This window comes from Rhipicephalus sanguineus, chromosome 6 (assembly GCF_013339695.2).
Source record: "Rhipicephalus sanguineus isolate Rsan-2018 chromosome 6, BIME_Rsan_1.4, whole genome shotgun sequence".
In the NCBI taxonomy this organism is placed as follows: domain Eukaryota; kingdom Metazoa; phylum Arthropoda; class Arachnida; order Ixodida; family Ixodidae; genus Rhipicephalus; species Rhipicephalus sanguineus.
The window spans coordinates 31,225,672-31,253,287 of NC_051181.1; the positions used below are offsets into that span (position 1 = coordinate 31,225,672).

Consider the following 27,616-nt stretch of genomic DNA (forward strand, 5'->3'; position numbering starts at 1 on the left):
CGGGCCAACCTTTCTCATCTGTGGTCCCCACCCCCTCGTCGGCGTGGTGAAATTGTCGCAGCCAGACAATAGAGAGGTTGAGCTCATCCTCACTGCGCATCACAGACTGTGTGGGCGATGCGTGCTATGTGCTAGTCAAGAGGGAGAATGAGAACTTCGCGCTGACCAACCTTATAGAGACTTCCTCGCCCAGCGCTTCACTCAGTACGCACCAGGGGCTCTGATTCCTTGCTACGACGACAGCCAGGACAGGACGACACCGTTGCTTTTCACTAGAGACTATAACGTCCACTTTCGAAAACCAGCATACTTCTAGTTACCCCCCGACTTGAATATTTAAAGACGTGCGTCTGGTTAGCTGTCGCCTTCTGCACTCATGACAGCCCACGACGAGAACTTTCGGAGAAAGTGACCACGTGTTCGGCATGGAAATTGAGATGCTGGACGTCGCTTCCTGTATCCGTATTTTTTGACGCACTCTCCACTGCTCACCATTCTGCGAAATCAACTACGCCAAGCCCAATGCGACTTTTTAGAAAATCGACCCGCACGTTCGTTCCGAAACAGTTATGTCATAAAGCCCGTTGATTAACTTCAAATGGTACTAGCTTAACTCGATTCTGCATATAAGAACACTGACATTAACGTCGACGTGTGACGTGCATAAAACTGCCTTTCGAGTGGCGATTGTCATTAAATTGCCATGCTTAAGAATATCCTAACGTAGCCTCCTAGTCTCGAGATTGTCCTGGTCGCTTCATTAACATGGTATGACTCGAATGCCGATGAGAGCGCGCCAGTGCATGACGAAAATGAATCGAAGGTTGTGACACGAATGGCGCATTGCATGAATGAATGGCAGGCATGAGTGGCATGTTGTAACTTCCATGAGGAGTGCCATGACGTAACTGTCATGCTTCCATCGGTCGGTAAGTTACTCAACTCACTATGTGCTCTAATCATCGTTGAAATTAACCGCAACTAGGCAGGCCAAGCTTCTTGACTTACCAACAGAAATATACCAAGTGGTGTACGTAAAATGCACGCATCGATAGCTCCCATGACCGTAAATTTACACGCTGCCTATTAGTCGACAAATAAATTCTCGGCAAGGAAAGCAAGGCTTGGGGGAAACTTACCCGCAGAACAGTCAGCACCACAAGACTTATGCTAACCACTCTCTAATTGAGACAATCTGCCGAGGCTTTGCTTTAGTGCGCGCGCTAAACTGGCACCATGATATGCCTTCGCATAATGCTTAAGCATGCAACTCTGTCTCTTTTATTGCAATTCTACTTCAGTTTACTATGTGACGCATTGCTTAGAATTCTAGCAAATAGGAAATTTCCGTGAATACCGATCCCACACCAGACCATGGTGTTTTGATGTCCTAGCAGACTTATGCCGAAGGAAGAGAAATAAAGGTTGCAAGGGTAAGGTTCTATATTAACTGATTTAAGCAACGATTGCCAAATTGATTCTTGGAGATAGCAATGAAGAAGAGACACATGATATATTTCCATAGAAATAAGACGAAAACAAGAGCCTCAAACGTGTAAGTTTCTACAAATCAAAATTCGACATGGCGAAGAGGCACGCCAAAGTACGCAAGTTGGGGATGAAATTATTCCTAAGATAGCCAGCAGGCTGTAGATAACGCTCTTAATATTATTCTTCAAAGCAAGAGGTGCGTACTGTCACTGTGTGATTTAGGTGGGAGAAGAACTTCTGGTAAAAGTAAGGTTCAAGAAGTCGTAATGTTCACAAGAAGAGACCAGTTTATTGTCAGGGCAAGAGGTTGAGGGTCGGGCAAAGCCATGGGTAGCAGCTTCACCCAACAAGTAGTGCACAAACCTGCAGCACAGCGACTATGTACTTCTCTTAACACCCTCACTCCCAATATCTGGCTATATAGATTAGTAATAAAGTGCTCGACATCCAAAGCACACTAGTACATTTTCCTAAGCAAGCATCAGGTGACTGCGAATCCTTGCTATTTATCTGAAGTACATTTGAATCTATGTCATTACTGTGCAAAAGTACGTAATTGGCTCATCGCGCAGGGGACATGATCTACTACGATCACAACGGCCGCCTCCATTACTTGGAGCGCCTGAAGGATATGATCAAGTGCATGGACAACCAGGTGGTGCCAGCCGAGGTGGAAAACTTGATCCTGAGCATGTGCCCGGCCGTGGCCGAAGTGTGCGTCCTGGGTCTGCCGCATCCGGAGTATGGAGAGGCGGCCGCCGCTTTTGTCGTTCTTCATGAACATCACAAGGGCGAGGTCACCGAGGACGACATCAAAAAGATCGTTGCAGGTCCGTTCACAGCTGCAGGATAGCTGATTGAACCGCTCTGACGTTTACATCCACCGGCCTCACATCACGCTCAGACGGTGCAATGAAAACATCAGTGTGGTGCTCAAAATTTTCATCATTTCGAGCGCACGCTCAGTATCGCGAGTAATCATGACGATCAGTTATGTCTATTTCGTGTCCACACGTGCCAAGGCGCGTTCGTTATGAGATTTGCTTTGTAGCAAAGCGTTTTTGAAAGGGAAACATTTCCGCAAGCCTCAACGTGCTTTGCTACTTACTGTGGCTGCTGTTGCTGCTCCCTGACGAAGTCAACAACTGGCCTAAACCTGACAGATAGGAGAACCGAATCTCTGACACCGGCCAACGCGCATAGCAGGCTCTCAACATTGGACCGTGCGCGTATTTCTTTCACGCCAGTTTACTGTCGTTATACTACACGCTTTGATTATGGCGGCGATGGCACGTGGATGTACCCTTTGTATCGGGTGGACGTATGACTGTTTCTTTGCTGGAGGAAAAATGGAAATAATGAGGGGGAAAAAGAAAGGTGGAGGGGGTTGCTGTTAACGTTCGACTAGTGTCCACCACATTCGGGGACGAAATTTCGTAACTGATATTGTACCGTTCCGCTTATTGTCTTGCGCCAGCGTACATCACAATGGCAGCGGTGGTGTGGCACCACCTCTCGATTGTGGCGACATATGTACGCACTAGAAAACCATGTGCTACATCGTTTCCTCTTCACTCTTACAGGCCCTGTAGAGTGCCGCTTGCACATTTGGACCGGGATTAGTGTGTGTGTGTGTGTGTGTGTGTGTGTGTGTGTGTGTGTGTGTGTGTGTGTGGTGTGTGTGTGGTTGTGTTGTGTGTGTGTGGGGTGTGTGTGTGTGTGTGTGTGTGTGTGGTGTGTTGTGTGTGGTGTGTGTGTGTGTGTGTGTGTGTGTGTGTGGTGTGTGTGTGTGTGTGTGTGTGTGTGTGTGTGTGTGTGTGTGTGTGTGGTGGTGTGGGTGTGTGTGTGTGTGTGTGTGTTGTGTGTGTGTGTGTGTGTGTGTGTGGTGTGTGTGGTGTGTGTGTGTGTGGTGTTGTGGTGGTGTGTGTGGGTGGGTGGTGTGTGTGTGTGTGTGTGTGGGTGTGTGTGTGTGTGTGTGGTGTGGTGTGTGTGTGTGTGTGTGCGTGTGCGTGTCGGGTGTGTGTGGTGTGTGTGTGTGTGTGCGCGCGCGCGCGTTTATGTATGTGTGAGTGCGTGCGTGCGTGCGTGCGTGCGCGTGCGCGCGCGCGCGCGCGTGTGTGTGTGTGTGTGTGTGTGTGTGTGTGTGAGTTCACTTTAATCAATGGAGATTTTTAAGAGCATCAGCAGCAGCAACTTTGACGTCATTCTGGACTCTGGGCTGTTTGGACGAATTGTGCTGCTCATTAGTGGGGAACTGTTACTACGTAATCGCATGACACTACTCAGTGCACGATAAGACATGTGTCATCTGTGTCTTTTTTTCGAGAGATAGAGAGACTGCCCTCAGAGATAACATATTTACATAAAATAACAAGAGACGTATCACACGTAAGCAAACGATTTGAATTCTCGCCTAAAGGGTAATAAGGATCGGTGGAATATATCCGCCTTTGTAAGTCTGGAGGGTGACCGCGAAGATGACCAGTTGCTCTGAGGTGGCGAAGGCGCGCTTGCTCTGGGACAGCGCAGGTGCGTCACGGTCACTGCAGTTATAGAACTGTGCACTGGTGGTCCACCTGTGCACTTTCTAGACGCACTGTGTCGTTACCGTGAATAGAAACTTCGCGTGCGCTTATCACGTATTAATCGTTATGCCACATACGTCACAATGCCTACGGGTGACCGACGCTGGATTGTTGGCGCGCCCGAAAAGGGCGCCTGGCGTTGAGAATCGGCATTACTCAGCCGCTCACCCAGATGATCGGCCGCAATGTAGCGCGGCGAGCGCACGCGCGTGCGCCGCTCCCGTGTTTGTCATTGGTACAAACAGCTCGAGCAATCATGGCACGAGTCATGCTGCGCCATGGTTTTGAAAAAAATATCTTAGTCCTGAAAGCTACGTTTCACAGGAAAGCGCTCGAAAACAGAAAGAAGTTCTGCAAAGCTGCCTATTTCCATGCATACGGCGTCGAAGAGACTGCTGCTGTGCCGTGATGGAAGATTGGAGAATCCGTTGTCATCGTTTTGTGGCTGCGTGCTATAGGATTTGATTCCAGATGTGCAAGCTGACAAGCCTTCATTGACAAGTCCGTGCAGCCCCGACCCCGCGCTACCGGCTTTCGCAGTAATAAAAGAAAGACAAGGGGAGCTGTGTCAATTTCTCTTGAGGCACTTTGGCATGCCCAAGATGTCCAAGTTTCACTTTGGCAGTCTACGGTATGTATGCGTGAGGAAGCTGATCAAGCAAACTGCCGTGGTAGCATAGCATGTAGGGGGCTACGCTGTTAAGCTCAAGGGCGCTGATAGATTTCCGGCCATGGCAGCCGTATTTCGATGGTGGCGAAATCCGTAGAACATGCATGTACTTATATTTATGTGCACACTGAAGAACCCCAGGTGGTCAGAATTAATCCAGAGTCCCCCGCTACGGCGTGACTCGTACTCGTATCTTGTTTGGCACGTAAAACTCCAGCAACTCTTTAGGTTGATCAAACACCTTAATTATAAGCAGATACAGGCAAGGGGAAAAAAGTGAAACAATGAACTAGGCGAATTAAACGACAAATAAGAATCCAAGACATCTGACACATCTCTAGCGAGAACTTCTGCTTGGTCGAGTTGGTTCATGATTAAGATAGAATTACATATAGATAGATTTACCAGCGCAAAAAGTGTTTAGTCTTTTTGCGTTGGTAAATCTACGTTAATCTCTAGCGAGGCATAAATTCCGATGTCACTTCACCACGGCAGCCAATGCAGAAGGAATCTTTACCACATACGCTGAGTAGAAAGCCAAGCTTCGAGTAGTCCACTGCTTTATTCGTAACGAGGACGATGTCTCTAGCAGGAATCAACTTAATGGAGGCATGTTTAACGAAAGGAATCAGGCGCAAACGAGACAAACAGAAGAAGTGACATGGTGTTCGTCTCGTTTGCGCTTGATTCCTTTCGTTAAACATGCACCAACTAGCCCAGCAAAAAGTTCAAATGGAGGCATCTCGGCACTGAGTATCCATCGCATGCGCACTTTTTATAACAGCTCAGTGGCCTCGTGTCTAACAGCCTACAAATAAGCCTACAAATCGGTATACAGTGTTCACTGTACACCGGAATAAAATTTGATTTGATTTGATTTGAAATAATTTAGGCTACTTGCCTATCGTACCGTCCACTTGACTCGATGGCATCACAAGGGGTTTGGTGCTGGTGGTCACATAAAAAAATTGTTACATATGCTGTATGCTGTATAATATGCTTGCTTTATCCCTGACAAATCTCCGAATAAATTCTGCTGTTTGGCCCTGGTTTCACTGCTCACCGTCTTTACTATTGAATAAATCCAGCAGGCACGCAAAATTCGCTTGAAGAACCAGCCCGAAGGCGCTGCAGGCAGGACGGCATAAGCGGAACATACTCTGCTCGCATGTCTGCCAGACTCCAAAGCCGTCTCCGTTCTTATCCGTAGGGTTTAAGATTAAAAACGTGGAAGGACACATCCTCCCTCATTCCTACGTAGTTGTGACACTTATATACGCAACAGTACAGATGAACCTCCTATTTTCTCCCGGCGTTCCCCACCAGCATCGCCACTACCAGTGGCCACCCTCGTCCGGGAGAGCGGCTGAGATGTGCGCCTTTTGACCGCGAGGGCGGCGCTGCACGCAAGGTGAAAACGCTAGCGCTGGCTCCCTATTGCTGGTGGGTTTTACTGCAGAAAATCTTTCGGTATTGCTTTACTAGGGGATATCCCCTTCAGCAGCGGTGCCTACGTTTCTGTACGCAACATTGTTATGCTAGTTCTATCTACTATTGGCACATAAAGAGCAAGATACAGTATTAAATGAATTACTTGAACCTCCTGCATACTAAGTGAGTTTTTATTTAATTTAATGTGCTGCGTGCGTTTGCACCAAATTACTTTGCTGAAGAGACTACGATGTTTCATGAGTCGTTCGTTGAGCTGCGTTTCAGGAGCAACGCCATAAGTGTAATTCTGTTTGATCGGGATTATCGCAAGCAAAACCAAACAACGTATGAAATCCGAGACTAATATTTGATTTTTTTATGCACACATGAAACATGGCTCTCTCCAGGAAGGTGACACGGTTCCTTATACATTAGCCTAAAACGACTCGAAGGCGAAAGCCATCTTCTTCAATTATTTTTCTCCTAGGTCGGTTGTATCGATGTGCCCATTTCCGAAGCTTTGTGCACTTCACGTGGCGTCGCACTGCCTCCGTTATTAGCACACCTTTTGACCAAGGGATGATGTCACGTGTATGACACTACGGTAGCGTGATGATATGACGTCACAAGTTTCGCGATTTGAGACGTCAGGATGACATGTTGTAACACTGAGGTCATGTGACATTTGGTACGCCGATTCAGTTGGGCATCACGTGAATTTCGACCGGCTTTTACGTCTTAGTTTTCTTTTGCATCATTCGTGTTGATGCCGCCGCCGACACGGTCTCGCTAAGTGTCTTCAGGTCTCGCCGAATCCCGCAAAGCCTCTCAACTCATGACACATACAAGACTTTCGCTTTAATAAAAAGGTATTTACATGCGAAGCATGTCTTAGCGAACCTTTGGCACTTTGAGCGTTTCTATCTATCTATCTATCTATCTATCTATCTATCTATCTATCTATCTATCTATCTATCTATCTATCTATCTATCTATCTATCTATCTATCTATCTATCTATCTATCTATCTATCTATCCATCTATCCATCTATCTATCTATCTATCTATCTATCTATCTATCTATCTATCTATCTATCTATCTATCTATCTATCTATCTATCTATCTATCTATCTATCTATCTATCTATCTACGTCTGGGTGCTGTCATGATCGCCTCCTTAACTTGGTGCATAAACCAAAATTGGCTGGGAGGGTAAGAGGATTTGACGAATACGACTGTCGGGTCATCACATGAATAACGTGAAAATCCTGTCGCGTACGTCGTCAAACCATTTCCTCCAGGCACGTGTGGCACATACCCGTTCACCACGGGCCGTGGTGTACGGGTATGCGCCACAGGTGACTGACACTTTATATCTACCCTGGAACGGCGAGAACAAATATTGTTAATTAAAAGGCGAGAGCGTTAAGAAAAACCGACATCGGCAGCGTTCACCCGACGAATGGAAAGAATAAAAAATAGGAACCCAGGAGGAATCGAACCGAATCATGTGGCAGTCAGGTGTTCTATCACAGAGCCACGCCAGGTCTACAAACTGGTTTCGAAAAACAGCCCATGCAGGCGTAATGTCGGTGCAACGTCAGTTGTGGTTGTGGTGCTGGCTACCTCATTTTACAAGGAAGAAATAAATACTACATATGTACTCCTACGATACAGGCGTCATATCAGATTAGCGTCTGCGGTTCCAGTGTTGGCTGTGCTTTTATATAGCAGTCTAATAAACATTACATTTGTATTCCTATATTCAGCAAGCTATTATTACGCATTTCTCGACCCCATATGAATTTATTATCAAATGTTACGTATGATATTCACATGGTTGCACCATAAAATGCACTTCGTTTCGATAATACTGACGTATGTGCTCTAACGTGAGTGCTGACGTTACGTCGGACCATAAATTACCCTTTAAACGCCAGTGCTGTCGACGTGCCTGGTAAGCCCACGGTGTGCACACAACTACTACACTTACAAAAACATGTACGCTTGGTTCAAAGGCAAAAAATGAAGCGTAGTACTACTCGCTGACTGCTTCGCATGAAACCGATTCCTACAAGGCGTGGGATCTGCCGAATTGTTTAATTACTCGCTAATGAAAAGTGATTATTGAAACTTGCGCATAACAATAAATTTAATTTTTTCTTGAAATACATTATCGGGGGCTTTGGATTGATGTTGTGCAAATTTGGCACGTTGGCCGACAGTACGCCATAGTTGGCTCCTGAGGTCGATAGTCTTTGCCTCATAACGCGAATGTGTTGCAATGAAACTCACTATCAAACTGTTTAGTGTGTAGCACATGTAAATAATGTAAATAGAAAGTGTTTTAAATCTGAGGGGCAGTGCAAACCATGAAGAGGAATAAGCTAGGTGGGCGTCAAAATATGGACCGAGCGCGCAGCACCCTCCATAATGTTGGTTTTGCTTTAGTAACTGCAGCTGTAGCTGCAGCTGCAGTCAAGCTGTGAAATGCAGCTTTTTAGGGGCGAAGCTCCTTATAGCATCACCTGGTCGGTCGTCGCTCCATCCGGCGTTCCCCCGCCGTCGCGTCTCCAGTATCATTCAATAGATGGCGCTGTCCCATAGAGATGCATGCAAACTGCAGTTGAGTGACGATATACTAGATGGCGCTGTCCCATGAGATGTGTGCAATATGTGCGCAAGAAAAGAAAAAGAAAAAAAGCAGTGGCACCCTGCACGCTAGTTGGCGTGCAGTAATCAAAGCGGCATATCGCTTTGATTACTGCTGGGCGAAGCCACTGAACATTTCACGGTGTAACCATGATTGCTTCAGGAGCTTCGCCCAAGCTCTTCATCATTCACCCGTGGATATGCTGTAATTTTTTCCCTTCGCACCAAACCACGTATACAGAGCATTTTCATGTACTTGTCATGTGGTTGAATAAAGTCACACTCAAACTCAAACTCAAACTTCACCGCTACACAGTCATGCAATGCGAAAAGAACTTCAGCGCTCTGTGTCCTCTCTTCTGTCCCCTCCTGTCAGTTGCGGTGATTTGCACTCATAATCCTGTTGTACCAACACGCCCAAAAGAACTAAATGTCGTGCTGTACAACCTGCGGCTGCTCGCTGCCGCAAAAAAGGAAAAAAATGTATGGCTGGTCCCTCCGTCATAGAAATCGGCTTAACACGAAAGTGAAACATGTCTTTAAAAAATAGGTTGATGTTCATTGTGCATTAATAAATGAGAGCTTGCACAATATTTGTTGGTGTTTGGCATCTACAGCACCGTTTGATGTAGACGTACGTACGTTGCTCCTAGTGGCCCATCACAATCCCGACGACTATCGTCAGTGATCATGATTAATCTTTTCTGGTAGCTCAAGTAGTTAACATAAACCCGGACACAGCGTATAGTGAATCCCGCGCAAAGATGGCATCAACAAGCACATAATCGTCAGTACTCGATATGCGCTCGTGGAAAGCGTCGTCATTTGACAAGAAAAACGGCAAGGTGTGCGCTCTCCAGCAAACGGGTAACCTACACTTTTGCTCATGCATACACTACCACACAGCGCTTCACGAACGCGAGAGGCAGAGCTCGTTGATTGAGCTACGAACGCGCGACAGTGTTCCGCTGCCCGCTGGCGTGTCTCTCACCACAACAAATCACTCACTCAAACAGTATAGATATGAAATGAGCTGGAAGTTTGGGAGCCAGCCTACGATGTTCTGAGACTACCGAAGCTCATCCTGCCGGCGCTCGTTAGTGTCTCGATGCAGTACTCCATCTCTCCAAGACGGCGACACCGCCCCACGCCAACCAGGGTCACTGTGAAAGCGAGAAGGTGTGAGTGATATAAGACTTGTTTTTAAAGGCTCATACACGAGCGTCGGTAGCGCAGTGGGTAAAGCGCCCGGCTTCTGTCGTCGCGGACAGAGAGGTCGTAGCTTCGACTCCCAGGTCATCCAAATCAACGAAACGTTTTCGTCTGGTTTTTCTTCGTCATCTGTTCGTGGGCATTTTACCGACGTCACATCCGTGATGTAAATGTCAGTGAAGTCTTCGTTGACCCAGTCATAAATCACTTTCGTGTTAAAAGTATCGTGACGTTGCTTCAAGCATGCGAAATTTCGCTTGTCCGATGCGAGAGTTTCACACGGATTTCATAAAAAATCGATAATATGCAAACTTCTGTGGCTTCGAAGCAGCTCTAGAGCGGCCAATCGTCTCACTGTGCGACACGTCTTAAAGGGACCGACAACCGCCCTGAACATGAACTGAGATGACTGCACTGATGGAAAGATTGTCCGTCGCATTGACTCAAACCAACCCTGTTTATCTCGTGAGAGGTAGATTTATATTTTTATTTATTCACTGAAAGTCGCGAAAAATGACCTTTGGCGCCTCAAGCGGCCAAATCATAAACGGTCCGATGAAGTCGGTCAGGTGACCATTGATTGGTGTATGCGTTCGATGACTTTTCTGCTGGTACTGAAATATTGTTCATTTCTTTATATTAAAAGACATTACTCCATAAAAATGCACATATAGGCCTGCGTTAGTTGTATTTAACAAAGTGGCGCTGCCTTCGCTTGGCGTAATGATCCCATGCCGGAACAAGCCATCCATGACACAGGCGCAGGCAACCTTGGGCGCAGGCGCACACAACGCTGTACAAATACCGAGAAGGTGTATAAAGCCACATCATCTCATTGTAACAGCTTGCTAGTTTCAAAAATGGTTGGAAAGCTCAAAATAAAGGTGGTTAAGCATAGCTGCAGTAACTCCTGCGAAAGAAGAACAACGACAGCTTTCACAAGGGCTAGGGACATCGCTATAAATTCTCAGCGTTGCTGGAGCAAGCCTTCATGCGTGTTTGGAGCCTTTCAGATCGAAAAATACTGCTTATAAAATAACTACGTGCTTTTAGGATAAACCACTGCAGCTACAAACGCTACGAAGGGTAAGCTTCCTGTCGCGCCGTAAAAAACTGGGTCGAGAAATATCAGTTGACGGTCCCTTTAATATCTAACCTTCAGACAGGCGTATTTTGTATGTCCAATCACAAATATATCGAAACATCTCGCGATTGCCTTCGACATTGATGTATTCAAATTTTACTGTGTACACTTAGCCTACAATGAACACTGTTCGCAATGTGAGCATGGGTTCAGCGAAACACTGTCTGCAGAGGAACATATTTTTTTGGCTGGCAACAAACACTCGTCTTCGCTTACCATCTAAAAAGATGTTCAAGAAGTGTTGAATACTATGTGCTTGATACTATGCGTATGTGTAATGGGAGCTGCGCATACCCGACATAAACGATTCGTATGCATGACGGCCTTGATCACTTCACCTGATCCACCACCGATATGCCTGTGGTAGGGACCATCTAGTCTGTTTAGAGCCACGTGATCTGGCAAGAAGCAATCTGCTTAGCACCGTCGCGGGTTTTCGCATAGGCTATGTTCCATTATGTATAGCTTTACAAGGCGGCATCGCCTCAGTGCTCAGTCGCGTAGTGGCTGAGCGCAAGCACCGCACTGTAAAGCGCTATTAGCCAGTTTTAGTATAGTTTACACAAAGCTTCGCGTTAGAGTTTGTTGCCACTGCGCATGCGTCGTACGCTATCCTCTTGCCGGCCTCCGTTAAGTGACGGAAATAGCGCATGGCCGCAACGAACGCTATCTTAGCGTACGCTATTCTAACACTCCTTATTTTAAAATAAGTAACAAAGCTGTTTATTAGGCGAATACTGCATAAAATCGGAGCTAAGTGCTTTCTCACGCTGCCCTCTGAGAAAAGTGGCTCGATAGGAAATATCAAATCATGTCCAAAGCAGCAGCTTATATAAATATGTAGCTGCTGTTTCGCGTGTTTGATTTCATCGTCCAAAAACAACCAGGGTCGTAGACGTATGCGCACAATATCACAGAAACTTTGGCACAAGAATAATCTGCGTAGTATCTCCGTTGGGAATTGTCGAAGCGATGCCTAAGCGTCTGGTCTTATTGTAGACTGCAGCCTTCACTATAACGTTGTCTGCGGGTGGTATTGGCATGACGCCTTGCATCTTACCAGCGTCCGTCAGCGTCTGGAACGCACCCCAATGAAGGCTCTTCCCGCCACTACCGAAACGCGGGGTTTGCGTGGAATTCTTGTAAAGTCGGAATTTGCGTGATCCGTAAAATCGATGATGTTCTCTTTATATATTGTCTGAGACAGGGCTTTTGTTGCACTGCCCCAAAATATTTCTGCGAGGGCTTGATAAAGTGTTCCACATTTCAATACTCTTGTACCGCCGCTACAGAGTATTCATGTGCGGTTGAGATATATTAACATTCTGCAAGCGTGGATGCGTACTCTTGTGTTACCGATAAATCCACATGGAATCAGTTTTGCCTCTGTTTAAAATCAGGATGACGTATCTTACGACAAAGCTCTGCGCTGCTGGGCCAGCGCAGCGTATGGGGCCAATCCGATCGTGCTCTCACAATGCAGATAATGAAGGTAAATCTATGCGGGATTTTTTTACCAGCAAAGCTAATAAAGCTGGCAGTAAGATGTCTGTTAACGAAATACCCCTGCTGCGCCGTTGCCATAGCAACCGCCACAGCTGCGCTTCACCTGTGCTAAAAATAGCCAAGCTACTGCCACGCCGAGAAGCAGCCGCCACCGAGCCGTCACCATAGCAACCGCCACAGTTTCTTATACCATGGGTCAGGGAGAGTGATTTGAATACATTTACTGTCGCAAACTTTGCGCGTATTCCGGGTCTACCCGTCGCCGTCTCTTGGCTGCCGCTTCTTCGGCCAAGCAGGATGGATCCAATCGCTGCCAGCGTTGCGATTCCCGTGCTGCAGCACGACGAGCTGAGGATCAACTAGCTTCGCTGTGCCAAGTTTTGCGCAATTTAGAGCAAACTTCTCGCATTTTTTAACACGAAAGTATTTTATGCCGCGGTCCACCAAGGCTTCAGGGACGTATTTCTGCCAGGGAAATGACGTCGAGAAAATGAACACAATCAGATCGCAAAGAAAAAAAGCCCCGTGGACTGGAGTCGAACCGACGACCTCTCGGTCCGCGACAACAGATGCCGGGCACTCTATCCACTGCGCCACGGTCAGGCAGTCCGGAGGCTTTACAAACGCGCTTCTTATATCTCACACTTTCCCCTCGCCGCGCTCTTTGTCCGTGGAGTGGCGTCGCTCTCTGTGAGCGGTGAAGTGAAGTAATGCCTCCTGACCGCGGCCTCCGCGATTAGCTCCTGCAGCGTGGCGTTGCTACGTGTCCGTCCCATGCGGCGCGTTTTCAGTAGGAGAAGTGCAATTTTTTCAACGCCTTAACACACCGCGATGTGGTCACGTTAGCCCAAGCTTCGGCCTCGCTCACAGCATCCATCCATATCAAAAATAGTTCTGCGACGCGTGCCTGCCTCGCCTGGTTGTAACACCGCGTTCCCCGCTTATGTTCGCCAGGAGAAAAATCGCGGCCGGCCTTACAGGACACTAGACGCGCGTTGCGTTTCCCTCTAGTCCGGCTGTGGTGTCAATTAATCTTTAACATGCCGCGGGATGGCGACGTTAGCCCAAGTTCTGCGTCCAATCAGCGACGCTCTTCTGGCTGTCACACCACTTTTTCTGATTACGCTCTTACCTGTAACTACTACAGCTACCACAAGGGTTTGTTTAATCATTGATCATGGACGTTAGTCGCCGGGAAAAAGATGCACCACCAAGCGTCAACGTGGGTGCATCCACGTTAAACCGTTCTGTAGCTGCGAAACACCTATAGAGATTGGGGCAAGCTCTCTTAAATCAATGTACAGTAAACATTCAACTACATCTTTAAGGAACCTTTTACTTTCGTGTTATCCCGATTCCTATGACGGAGGGATCAACCAGTTTTTTTTTAAATGCGAAGCATTTCTTAGCGAATTTCTGCGACTTTGAGCGTATCTATCTATCTAGCCGCCTACGACTTTGAGCTCTCCTGGCCGTTTCGTTAGTTGGATGTATACCAAAATTGGTGTGGCATAACATGACCTTATTACGAACATAAATGACAGGTCATAACATGAAAATCATGATATGCATGTCATGAACAGCATGATTTACACTCCACGGCCTTGGCGCTCTTGCGGCCGTTCCGTTAATTTCATATATACCAAAACTGATATGGCATGACAAGAGTTCATGACGAACATAATCAAAGGTCCTAACGTGCAAATCGTGACACGCATGTCATGTGCAGCATGATTTACATGACATAGTGTCGGGGCGCTCGCGGCCGTTTAAATGAATGGATATACAAGAAAACTCGTATGACGAGACATTTCTGTATGACGAACATAACTGACACGTGGTAATATGAAAATCATTACATGCAAGTCATGTACGACATGATTTACATGCCGCGCTCACGGCGCGCTCGCGGCCATTTCGCTAGATTGATATACACCAAAATTGGTATTGTGCGACACGACCGTATGACGAACGTAAATGAGAGGTGGTAAGATGAAAATCATGACATGCACGTCATGTACGACATCATTTACATAGCACGCTCAGGGGGCGCTCGCGGCCGTTTCACTAGATTCATATGCACCAAAAGTGGTATGGCGCGATGTGACTGTATGAAGAACACGAATAACAGTTGGTAACATGAAAACCATGTCATGTATGTCATGATTTACATGCCACGCTCATGATGCATTCGCGGCCGCTTCACTAGCTTGATACACACCAAAATTGGTATTGCGCGACGTGACTGTATGACGAACGTAAATGAAAGGTGGTAAGATGAAAATCATGACATTCGCGAGATATACGACATGATTTACATGCCATGCTCATGGCACACTCGTGGCCGTTTCGCTTGCTTGATATACACCAAAATTGGTATTGCGCAATGTGACTGTATGAAGAACATGAATAACAGGTGGTAACATGAAAACCATGACATGCATGTCATGTGTGTCGTGATTTACATGCCACGCTCATGGTGCATTCGCGGCCGTTTCGCTTGCTTGATATACACCAAAATTGGTATTGCGCAATGTGACTGTATGAAGAACATGAATAACAGGTGGTAACATGAAAACCATGACATGCACGTCATGTATGTCGTGATTTACATGCCATGCTCATGGCGCACTCGTGGCAGTTTCGCTAGCTTGATATACACCAAAATTGGTATTGCGCAATGTGACTGTATGAAGAACATGAATAACAGGTGGTAGCATGAAAACCATGACATGCATGTCATGTATGTCGTGATTTACATGCCACGCTCATGGTGCATTCGCGGCCGTTTCGCTAGCTTGATATACACCAAAACTGGACCCGATTGTCTGACGAACGTATATGAGAGGTGGTAACATGAAAATCATGAGATGCAACTCATGTACGACATGATTTACATGCCACGCAGATGGTGCGCTCGCGGCCGTTTGGCTCGCTTGATATACGCCGAAATTGGCATTGCGCGACGTGACTGTATGACAAACGTAAATGGCGGGTGGTAACTTGAAAATCATAATATGCATATCATTTAAGGCATGATTTACATGCCACACTCATTGTCCGATCGCGGCCGTTTCGCTCACTTGATGTACACCAAAACTGGTATTGCGTGATGTGACTGTATCACGAACATGACAGGTGGTAACATCAAAACCATGATATGCATGTCATATATGACATGATTTACACGCCACACTCATGGTGCACTCGCGGCCATTTCGCTCGTTTGATATACACCAAAATTGGTATTGCGTGATGTGAATGTATGACGAACATAAATGACAGGTCTTAACATGCGAATCATGTCATCCATGTCATCTACGGTGTGATTTACATGACACTGTCATGGTGCGCTTCTGGCCACTTTGTTAACGGATATATACTAAAATTGGTATGGCACGACACGAGTGCGTGATGAACATAAATGACTGGCCATGCATTGTATATACCAGAATATACGTTTCATTGGCGTGGTATACAGTTGAAACCCGCAATAACGAAATCGGCGGGGAAAGCACAAAATTTCGCTCTTGCGGGAATTTTGTTGGCGCGAGACTGCGGCAGAAAAGACATGGAATTTACAAAAAACTCATTTTATTTCCAAAAGTCAGTAAGTTTGCTTTGGCAGGCCTTACCATGCAGCATTTTCATGCCTCTCGATCGGGAATCTCATTTGCCACGGCACAAAGTTCGCCCCATGCACTGGTCAGTGACGGCGGCACTGCGCTGTCACCAGTAGCGTCATCAAGTGCGCCTACAGGCGAACCTTCTTCCGGCTCCGCTGGATCAGCGCGGCTCAGCGCAGAATCGAGGACAGCGAGCGAGCTGCACGCAACACCGAATTCTTGGGAGACGTCCATTTTTTGCTGCCCTTTTCCACCTCACTGATCATTGCGCCGTTATCTTCCAGCGTGATGAACTTCCGCTTTTTCGTTGGAGGCGGCATCTTCGCAGGCAGCGAAATCGGACGAATCAATCGCAACACACAGTTCACGTTGCACCAAGCGGCCAAGCAAACGCTCCACAAATGGCTCCACACACAAGACCATACATGTGCGCGCAAAAACTCTATGAGGAATGTGGATTTCGCTACGCAGTCTGCGAATAACGAGCAGGTGTTTCGGGCAAGCCATCATCATCATCATCATCATTGTCGCCAGCTTTAAGTTGTTTTGTAAACAATAATGGCGGCTGCTCCTCAAGTGCGCTGTAGCGATAGTTTTGCACAATTTAAGTGTAGCATGAATGCATTTCAGAAGTTTTCGAATGTAGTTAATATTGCGAGAGTAGATTATTTGCGCAGTCGTGTTTCAAAAAATTTCTTTATGAGGGACTGCGGTATGAATATCTTTCGTAGTCACGAGTTACGAAATGCATTGACTCCTATGGGTGTTCGCCGGTGCTCCGAAAATATTTCGTTGCGGTGAGAATTTCGTTCCCTCGGGATTTCATTATCGCGGGTTTCGACTGTATACCAGATTGTGCATGCATGCGTCGATGGAAAACATGCGATATATGGTGAACTGGATGCCATGGCATAAATGATTTCATTTCGCCCAAAGACAAGCAAGGCGATGTATGCAGCTCTTTGCTGGCTGCTTCGCATTACATTGATTCCCACAGTGCGTGGGACCTGCCGGTTTTTTTTTTTTTTTTTGCTAACCTGAGTCTCATTTTCTCGAAATGCAGGAAGCGCGAAGTTATGTACCGCAGTGGGTTTCCTGATTGGAATTATTGCTACACTTGCCATAGTGTGAATATGTAGCCGGCCGACAGTCCATCATTGCACTATATAGTTGTACTGTTCCTGGTTTCTAACAAGTACGTCAACATGTTTATCCCTTTGCGACACGGCGTCCTCCTTTGGGGACGCGAACTTCGGAGGCGCGTCCCACGCCGCGTCTTTCTTCAAATGGCCTGAAACTCAGCGTGCAAATTTCGTGCACGCTTCCTCATTGGACAGCTAGCGGTCATTTAACTTCATTGTCGTGCGTATTGCTGCAGAGGATCACTTTGCTGGAGACACTACCATATTAGACGATCGTTCGACGTGTTGCATTCCAGGACCATCGTAAAGAGTATCTTTTTTTCTTCGCTGCAAACGAATACAACCAAGAAAGAAGGTGTGCATGCTTTTCAGGCCTAATAGTTGATTTTTTTTATGCAAGTATTGAAGCTGACTGATGGCAGAATAATTACGTAATTAGTTACACGCTAATTAACATTAATTACTGAAACTCACACAAAACAACACATTCCTTCGTTTTCTTTCTTGGAATGTAATACTGAGTGTCTTCGAATCATGCCATGCGAATTTGACGCATTTGCAGAAATTGCATCATAATGCGTGCCCGAAGGGGTTATATGCGAGGCAACAAAAGAGAAATTTTTGTTTACACCAGTCGCTGAGAAACCCGCTTTCGGACTCTCGAGCCAGGCCTGGGTTGAAACCCAACACTGCCAAGATAATTTATTTCGTTTTGTTTATTTATAGAGATGATCGTGTCACGTGACATAGGAGTGGACGGACGGATGGACAGTTTTTAGGAGCTTGCTCCTCGCGCCTTGTCCGTTGTCGGCGGCGTGTACACTAGTTCTCATTGGTCCCGCCATTGGCACAGCTGCGCTCTCTCCAGTGATTTGAAGAATGCTCATTAAATGGCGCGCCGCCGCTCAAGGCGGCGCACACAACTGTCGGCGCATGTGCTAGTTAGATAGGTGACCGCTAGAGGGCCGCGCCTCTCGTTTGGCGCTCGCGTTTGGCGCGCTTCCTTTCTCTTCGGCGGGAGCTCACTGAGTGAACACTCTTCGTTGCCGCTCCGCAGCATGAACACTCCAGCGGAGACAGCAGCGCGGCGGCCTCGCAACGCAGCAGCAGCTCGGGCTCACCGCCAAGACCCTGCGGTGAGAGCCCGGGAGGCCGAAGCGAAGAGGGCTAATGTATATATAACAACATTGTCACGTCTATATATGACGGTAGAGGTATGTGTACGGAGGATTCGCGGGTTACATCATCTCCGAGCAAGCTCCTCTAACATCATTCACTTCGTGGATAAGGCGGTGATTTTTTCGTTGAATCTCCATATAATGCTTACGCACTTAAATGTAGTTCACTGTGCAACCGTGCCCTGAACTGGCGCAAGCATTATTTAGTTCGTGCGCTTTGCATTCTAAGTGACCTGAAAAGCGCAACTATATATACACGAAACTGAATCGTGTGCAATATAAAATTCTTTAATTTATCTCTTCCCCCCCCCCCTCCCAATGCGGAACAAAAGCTTTTAATTCAACAGCCATTGTGCGTCACACTTTCCTATCAAATAACGCACCGGTAACCTTTTAGTTAACCTAAAGAAAATCACTTTATGAGCAGGCCTGCGTGCTCAATATAAAAGGTAAACGTCGTGTAAGCTCTACCTACCTTTCTTTTGTTTGCTAAATTATGCCTTTTAAAGCAGTTCTAAAATTATAGCTATTTGTTTATCGCATTTTCTGTTTACGATCATTGGTTTTCACAAGTATCACCATGCTCATATTGAAGTGCTTCTTCGAAGGAAAACATAATCAACGAATAAACAACGAATAAGCAATCAAGATCGGGAAAAGATGACCGAAGTGCGACAAAGACAACTATCCCTTAGAATCCTCTCACGGAACGCTCCATGTTCGATGCTATTTTTCGTGCGCATAACTTGCGAAGAACAGCCAGTCGTTTTACTAGGAGAAATGAAATGGTTTTCTTCAGTCCACATGGGCACAAAAAGCGGCCGTTGTGTTCTCGATGTTTTTGACCCTCAAAGAGCCAAGTACACCGAATCGTCCGGAACAAAGGAGGAGTGGCTCAATGGGCAAAAACACGTTGTGAGGCTAGTTGGTTAGGTTTCATAAGAGACTGTGAAAGCGCGACTCGACGTGGACGCGTAAAGAAACGGACACCGTCCTGTGGATGTCTGTTTCTACGTCCTCGTTTAGTAGCGCTTCATCTCTTGGCTGAATCCGTCCAAAACTAGGTTCACAAATTTCCGTAGTGCAGCCCCACAGATGCAAAGCATCTGCGTTCCAGAAGGCTAAAAGAATTTGTGATGGTTACGTTTAATTTTACGTGCAGCGTGTGCTTGCTTCCGCTTGTAAATGATAACTATCCTAGCAAAGCGCTCCATTCAGCTTTGCGCTAGAAACCGGTTCGCAATATATATATATGTTGCATCTTGACGTGTAGTGTGTGCGCACTGCGCACCTGTTTTCGCCTCGTCTGGCCAGCATGCACCCCGTTGAACTATCGCTACTAACACGTGTTCCTCGTTATCTTCCTGCCACTCGGCTGCCTATAAATACGGGCTACACTTTTCAATAAACGTTCTTTTGTTCTGCTGACTACGTTGATACCTTGCTGACTCCGCGCTGCTGTGTGCATGCCATGGTGGCTATGCTACACTGGCGACGATGATGGACATAGCCCACGCAGTGAAAGACGACCGTGGACCTAACACCACGAAACACCGAGTAACCAAGGCGAGGATGGCTCACCATCACATTCCGGACTTCGAAGAACGCAAAGTGGAAGACATCCCTTATTAAAGTAGAAGTATACTTCGAAGCTAATGCCATTGAAGACTTGACTAAAGAAAGAGCATTGCTGGTTGCTGCCTTAAGCACGCATGCGATCTAAGTGCTGGCAGGGAAGGTGGCTCCACCCAAGCCGAATGTGTTGACCTATGAAGAAGTCGTCGCAGTTTTGAGTGAGCACTACGATCCCAATCGACATGAAATCACCGAAAGTTGCAAGTTTTTCAGTCGTTGTCAAGCTCAGGGCGAGCCTATTAATGAATTTCTGGTATACATTCGTCGAATAGCTGATAATTGCACTTTTGACAGTGGTTTGTAGGGAGCCTTCATGTGCGCGCCTCCGTGCCTCCATCTTAGACGGAGGCACGGATGTGCGAACATGAAGGCACCCCAGTGGTTTGGACCGCATGCTGCGAGATCGCATGGTGTGTGGTGTCCGGTCAAGTTCACTGCAGAAGTAGGTGCTTGCGGAATGGGAATTAACGTTAGAAGAAGCTGAAGCGATGGTTCTTTCATCTGAGGCTGCAGATATTGGTGTGAAAAACATGGTCGGATCGGCCTTTCCACCTGTGTTAAAGGTGCAAGTGTATCAGAAAAAAACACCGCAGGACGAGAGGCGTGTTTATGCACCTCAAGAATGCGCAAGGTGCGGTACTGCAAAGCACAATAAGAACGATCGCGCCTGGTCCGACCCTAGCTGTTACCGCTGTGGAAGATGCGGTCACCTTGCAAGGAAATGCAGAAGCCGCGAGGCTCGCGAACAAGGCGCGGCAAGAAGGACACAAACTAACACTCTCACGGGGAGGGAAGGCTCGACAGACGACGAACAAGATGCAGCGCACATCTGGACGTAGGTAGCGGAAGGGAAAAAAAAAACTGTCGAGCACCACCGATTCGCCGAACATTCACTTGGTGTGGTGTGCAGCTTGCCATGGAAGTCGATACTGGGTCGCCAGTTTGTGTCATCCCACGTCAACTGTACGAGAAGCACCGGGACCAATGGCCGAAACTGAGACCAGTCAATGTGAAATTATCCTGCTACACAGGATGGCTTCCAGTGCTTGGAGAGCTTGAGCTCAAGGTTTGCCATAAAGTTGTGACAGTGGAGTGCGCGCTGACCGTGTTAGATTGCGCGGGACCCAGCATCTGCGGTCGTGATTTAATCCAGCTACTGAACGGCGCTGGTGCGCCGGTTGTTGGCGTCGCAGAAGACTTCGCGCCAACAAAATGGACAAGTCCAGTGTGAACAGCTTACTCAACGACTACCACGACGTGTTTTCCGAGGAACTGGTGCTTATCGCGGGCCCTCCAGTCAGTTTTCACCTAAAGAAACGGCACCGTACCTAAGTTCTACAAGGCCAGACCCACCCATACGCGCTTCGCGACCGACTATCAGTTCAACTAGATCGCTTAGTTTCTCTGAACGTGCTGTCGCCGGTGGCGCACTCGGAATGGGCCAGCCCCATAGTCGTAGTTTTCAAAAAAGACGGTGCAGTGACAATCTGCGGTGATTTCAAGGCCATCGTAAATTCCGCGTGCGCAACTGAGTAATACCTCTTGCCAGTCACTGAGGATATGTTTGCGCAACTACACGATGGGGATTTTTTCAGCAACCTGAATTTACGGGATGCATACAATCAAGTGGCACTGGACGATGTAGCGAAGAAGGTTTGCGTCATTAACGCACCAAAAGGGCTCTTTTGTTACAGCAGACTGGCTTGTAGAATAGACTCTGCGCCCGCGGTATTCCAAATAAAAATGGATGAGGTGGTGGCTGGCCTTGTGAGAGCACAAGCTTATCTTGACGATGTGACCATTTCCGAGAAGGCAAATGGAAGCTGTAAAATATTGAAAAAGGTCTTGGAGCGTTTCCGAGAGAGAGGCGTAAAGCTGAGGTACGATAAGTGCAAGTTGCGCAGTCCAGCAGTTACTTATCTCGGGCGTCGCATCGATCATGACGGGCTTCATCTGACAGCGAAAAATCTCGATGCTATCATGCAGGCACACAGCCCCCGTAATGTCAGCGAGCTGCGTTCTTTTTTAGGAATAAATACATTAAATTTACACAAGTTTTCTGCCGATAATGTCAACAACACTTGTTTCATTGTATAGGCTGCTTTAAAGGGATGCACGCTGGCACTGGGAACAGCCTCAAGAGCTCTCGTTTAAGTTGGCTAAGCAAAGCCTTAAAGCAGCCAAGGTTCCCGTCTATTTCGACCCTTCGAAGGAACTTAAACTTGAGTGTGACGCGTCTCTGTACCGTGTAGGCGCTGTCTTGTTTCACACAATCGGTAATGTTCATAGCCCCATCGGTTTTCATATATGAATGAATAAAAAATAAACAAACAAGATCAAGAAAAGACGTCTAAAGTGAGACAAGGACAACTCTTCCACAGAACAATAAGCTTTAGCACCGAGCCTGTCGTTGCCTTACCTAGAACGTTAGAGTAGGCGCCTCGTCAATTATCGAGGTATTTATAACAGTCTCATAGTCTAACGTTCGACGCAAGCTAACGTTCGACGCAAGGCCGCCTCGTGCGTCGGTATGGTGGCGCCACCGCTCGGCTCAGGCGGTTGCACCCTCTCCCAACCCCCCATAGGATCCCATGCATTCTGAATGAAATTTGCGATTCCGTTGCGCAAAAACAAACTAGCGCAATGTCTCGACAATACGCCACACCGACGATGCAAGATCTCTTCTTGCTTCCACCGATATGCCATGCTCCAAGGTTACCTCTCTAAACTTTATTTCTTTCGGTGGCCGTGAGAGCGCGCGCTGTGCACTCCACAATAGCACACCCGACTAGACCGGATGGGCTCGTCGCTTTCGTCGTGTCTTCCTTGAAAGTTGCAACGTTAATATTGTGTTAAGGCGGTGGCCACACGTCAGACGATGAGCCCTGATTTCGTTCAGCTGCCATCTCATCAACGGCAATGTTTCAGCCGCCTGAGTTGTGTACTTTTGTCCGTTGGTTGCTGGACAAGATGGCCTCCTGCAAGACCACGTTTTTCCAAGTCAGCTGTGTGTGTAGTTCTCGGCGTCGCAACAGTTTCATGACGCGAGGAGGTGAACTGGTGCTACATCGTGGGAACCGCTGAAGTGACTGCAAGCTTGACGACATTGTGCCAGAATATTCTAGCGTACTGTACGCGCACGATTGTGCTACACTTAAAATACCACGCTTGGCCTCGCGCGTCAACCTGATACGACTGTGTGCAACAATTGTGTTGTTATCGTTGTTGCGTCGGTTAATATTGAATTGCAATTGGAATACCGTTTTTGCAAAGGTTAGTGAAGCTGTAAATAGTTGCCCTTCTATGTGCTCGCTACTCCACGAACATTACTTTTAGAGTCACATTTTATGTTGAGTTGCACGTACCAAAGGAGAATCTAGCATACGAGATACATTACACGCGTGCGCATTTCCTATATAAATCTGAGTAATGCCACGCGTGCGCATTTCCTGTATAAGTCTGAGTAATTCCATGCTCAATTTAAAGCGCATGTGTTAGAGGATTGTGGCTTCAATGGTGAAAGTGATTAAATATTTCGAAATGTGTGATTGCAATGCAGTTAGAACTTTCTCATATGTTAACACGGTCTGTGAACAAAAAAAACGCTGTGTGAATGGTTGTTGGTCATTTGCTAAAGTACTTTCACGCATTCTTATGCAGCTGTCTGACAGCTGTTAAAACGTTCAGCAAGTTAGATTTCGGTTTTTTTGGCCTAGTTCAGTGCTACGAGTGTTGGGCGAAGATAAAAACGCGTGTCTTTTGTGCGTTTCTTAAGCAGGCATACAGCCGTAATATTCATTGTTGTTGTACTGTTTGAGGTGTTCAATTAAACAAGAATGCTGTTTTGTATTGCAACAGTTTTTATTTCATCTGTGTTAACAGATCACGCAAACAACTTGGACGCATGCACGTAAGCAACGTACGCAGTGCATTGCGTGCACGCATAAAAAAACGGGCCCGTCATTTTAAAACAAATAATATAGAACAATCGACGTAACAAACGGCATGGTTGTGTAGTGGAGCAGCGTCGCCAGTGCGAATATCAAACCAGAATGAAAAATAATAGAAAAACGGCGAGTAACGGGCGCTTTGCCCACGGCTTCTATGAGCCGCGCGCATCCACCTTTCGCCACCATTCGCCCTTGGTGGCGCCACCAGTACAGCTCAAAGCAGCAGCACACGAGGCGGATAACACGAAAGTGAAACGTGTCCTCACAGAAGCCGTAAAATTGGCCGAACTTGTAGCCGGGAGACGGAAAGTCAAACTACAGCGATACACACTGCACATTTATGGCGGCGAACAGAGTGTCGGCCGTCGATAATCTGCTCTGCGGTAAAGCGCGTTGGCATTTATACATGCAGCATCGAGCATTCGAGCCTTATCGCTGGTGGCCGCGTTAGTTCGAGAATAATCTCAACTGTTCGCGTTTGCGCGTTCAAGACTGTAAGAGTATTCTAGGATAATCTGGAAGGTTCCCAGACATTAGGGCGCGGCTTGCGCAAGGCGGCGGCTATGCGTGTAACGGACTAGTTACATAAAAATGAGATAAGTAAGCGCGCATGACAATAATTAAACCTTTGTGGTAGCTGTAGTAGTTAACATACACCTAGGCACAACATATGGTGAATCCCACGTAAAGATGGCATCACCATGAATATAATCACTCGTACTTGATATGCACTCATTGAAAGTGTCGTCATTTACACAAAAAGAAAATATGCGCTCACAGTAATAGAGTAAGCTACGCCTGCGCTCATGCATACACTACCACAGAGCACTTCAGGAACGCTAGTGGCATAGTTCGCAGCTTGAGCCGTGAACGCGAGTAGGCGTTCCGCTTACCGCTGACGTGTCTCTCGCTGCACCAAAGCACTAACGTGCGCGACATTCACCCGTCGACGTCGAGGCTTTTCTGCGGCGCTTACTGTCGCACCTTTATTAGTCGGTGCCATCGTACTTCAAGTAGAAGGCGGCGGAGAAACAGCGTTACTGCATGTGGAAGCTGCTCTACTCTGGCAACAAGCCGTCACACGCTAACATGATGGAAAGGCAAAGCACGTGACTGCGTTAGGGGGATGAAACTTAGCGGTTTTTCTCTCCCGTGACCGCAGCGATCCTAACGTTTCGAGGCTGTACTACCTACGAGCATAAATGAACGTTGTTGTTCCATTTTATATTTATTACTAGGTTACTTATTAACTCCGGAGTTCTTATCACGCAAGTGAACCTAAATGATGCAGTTCGAGAATGCGAAAATATGAGCGCCACCCGGAGTGCGCCGTCCTAACTGCTCCGTCCGATCTCTCACGGCGAAAAAGGGGCGTTTCTTGTCGCACGCCCATGTATGCTACTGTGTACGGTGTCCCAAAGGCCGCTTTTACCACCGTAAAGTTTGCTTCAGCGAAACAGACGCGTGAATGGATTCGCTAATAAGTCGGCAATAGGGCGGCAATCGGCACCGCATCACAAGCATGAATGGATTCGCGCCGTCATTACAAATGGTGCTGTGCTGATTGGTGTCGAAATTCTTCACGCCACACCGGCATAAAATTCTTTCGGATCTGGGCAGACGAAAGGTACGATCTGCATACTGCTCGTTTTGTTTTTCTACGCTTGCACGGCATATCAGGATGCGGTTAGAGCAATAGCGTAAAATATTCAAGTAGTGTTTTTACTGTATGAATGGTACGTTTAGGCAATAAAACATTCAAACAAACTCTGCTTTTTATTCTTGTCTAATTTATGTGTAAACTTAAACAAAAACGAATTCTTACTTGATAAGTGATGCAAAAATAGGTGGATGGGCAAACCGTCATCAATCAGAACGCAACGATTGCCGTTTTGATCATGTATAGCGGTTTCCACAACAGGACGAAGGTCGCGCGCTCGCCATCTGAATACCTTCCACTCGCTCAGTTCGGCTTGCTGGTGCATCCCAACTGAATTTGGTGCTAAATCGCCCCCCTCCCCCCCTCCTACCACTCGGATTCTCAGTCCTTATCAAGACGGCCTCCCCCAGTGCATGTCTGCAATGCGCCGCCATGTTTTAGTACCGCCCCCAAACACCAGGTTCGTTCGGCTCTGTGAGCGAATATCGCGTTCCATGAATGGTATTGGCCGCGAGATCGACCTATAGGTGGCAGCACCATCGCCGCGTTAGTGTGGAGAGGCGGTCGGCGGCGCGTATACAAATGCACAAAGCGGCGCTTCGTTGTGAGCGATTTGAGCCTATTGTCGGCGAATAAAATGCCTTGATTGCAGCTCACTGGTAATATATACGCTCTTCATTATTGAATCGATGCACGAAGATCATCCAGCGTTCTTATTACTAGTGAGAGAAGCGCAATCTGCCGATGAAAGGGATGCTCGCCCTGGATGACAGTCTGCGCTTACGCACTATATGACGCACTATATGACGTTTCTGTTACGTGTTTAGCTTGTGTTCTATGTACTAGGCACTGCTGTAACACGACTGAACTGCTTAAGTGTTTACTGCTTGTTCATTTGTATGCCAGCCCATATTCCTGTGCAATGCATGAGTTCACTAGCACTGTTCACGCGAATACGCATACGCAGGTAAGAGTTTAACACAGAGCTTTCATCGATTGATTACGTGCACGACAGTGAAGCAACAAACGTCCAGTTATTTCATGGAATAAGTGTCTTTTTTTTAGACTAATAATGTCAGCTGCCTGCCGTCAATGTGTAACAACTCCACAACTCAAGATAATGTAAAAAAAAAGGATGAGGTTTTGCGTGAAATTATAAAACATAAATCAGGCACGCCGTCGGGATTGATTTTGAACATCTGGGTTCTTCAAAGCATACCTAAATCTAAGCACACGGGTGGTTCTACATAAATTTCGCCCCAAGTTAAGATTGCGCGCGGCAACTCCGTTTTATCACTGCCGTGTCATTCCACTGTCTGTTTCATATTTTGGGGACAGTTTGAGTACCGAAGTGTCAGATTTCCCATGATAGAAATATTTCGCTGTAGCGGTACCACGACCGTACAATAAAAGGACATCTTAAGCACAACTAAAGCTCATCATGAACTACATTGCCGCAATTATACACATAACAACAACGCCAAAGTGCATTAGCCTCGTTTTTGTTTACCACCAGGTCGCTAAAACGCTGCATTCACACGCTATTTAATGCTCTTCATGTTTGGTACTGTAGCGCACTTTAGGATGTGCTTGAACCAGAAAGCGGCACCAACACTGAAATCATTCTGGCGAACGAAGGGTACGACACCAACACACAGCCCTCTCAAAAGTCGCACTCACTGATCTTATTACAATACGCATGCAGCCGAGCAAGCCCATTTGCTTCTGCACAC

General features: G+C 46.9%; 1 protein-coding gene across 1 annotated transcript in view; it reads left to right on the forward strand.

Annotated features, from left to right (window-relative positions):
- LOC119397166 (probable 4-coumarate--CoA ligase 2) overlaps nt 1-27,616 on the forward strand; it is a 223,229-nt gene that overhangs the window by 193,102 nt on the left and 2,511 nt on the right. The window contains exon 9 of the mRNA XM_049416471.1: nt 2,064-2,321. Within this exon, the coding sequence (XP_049272428.1) occupies nt 2,064-2,321 (258 nt within the window). The remainder of the gene's footprint in view (nt 1-2,063; nt 2,322-27,616) is intronic.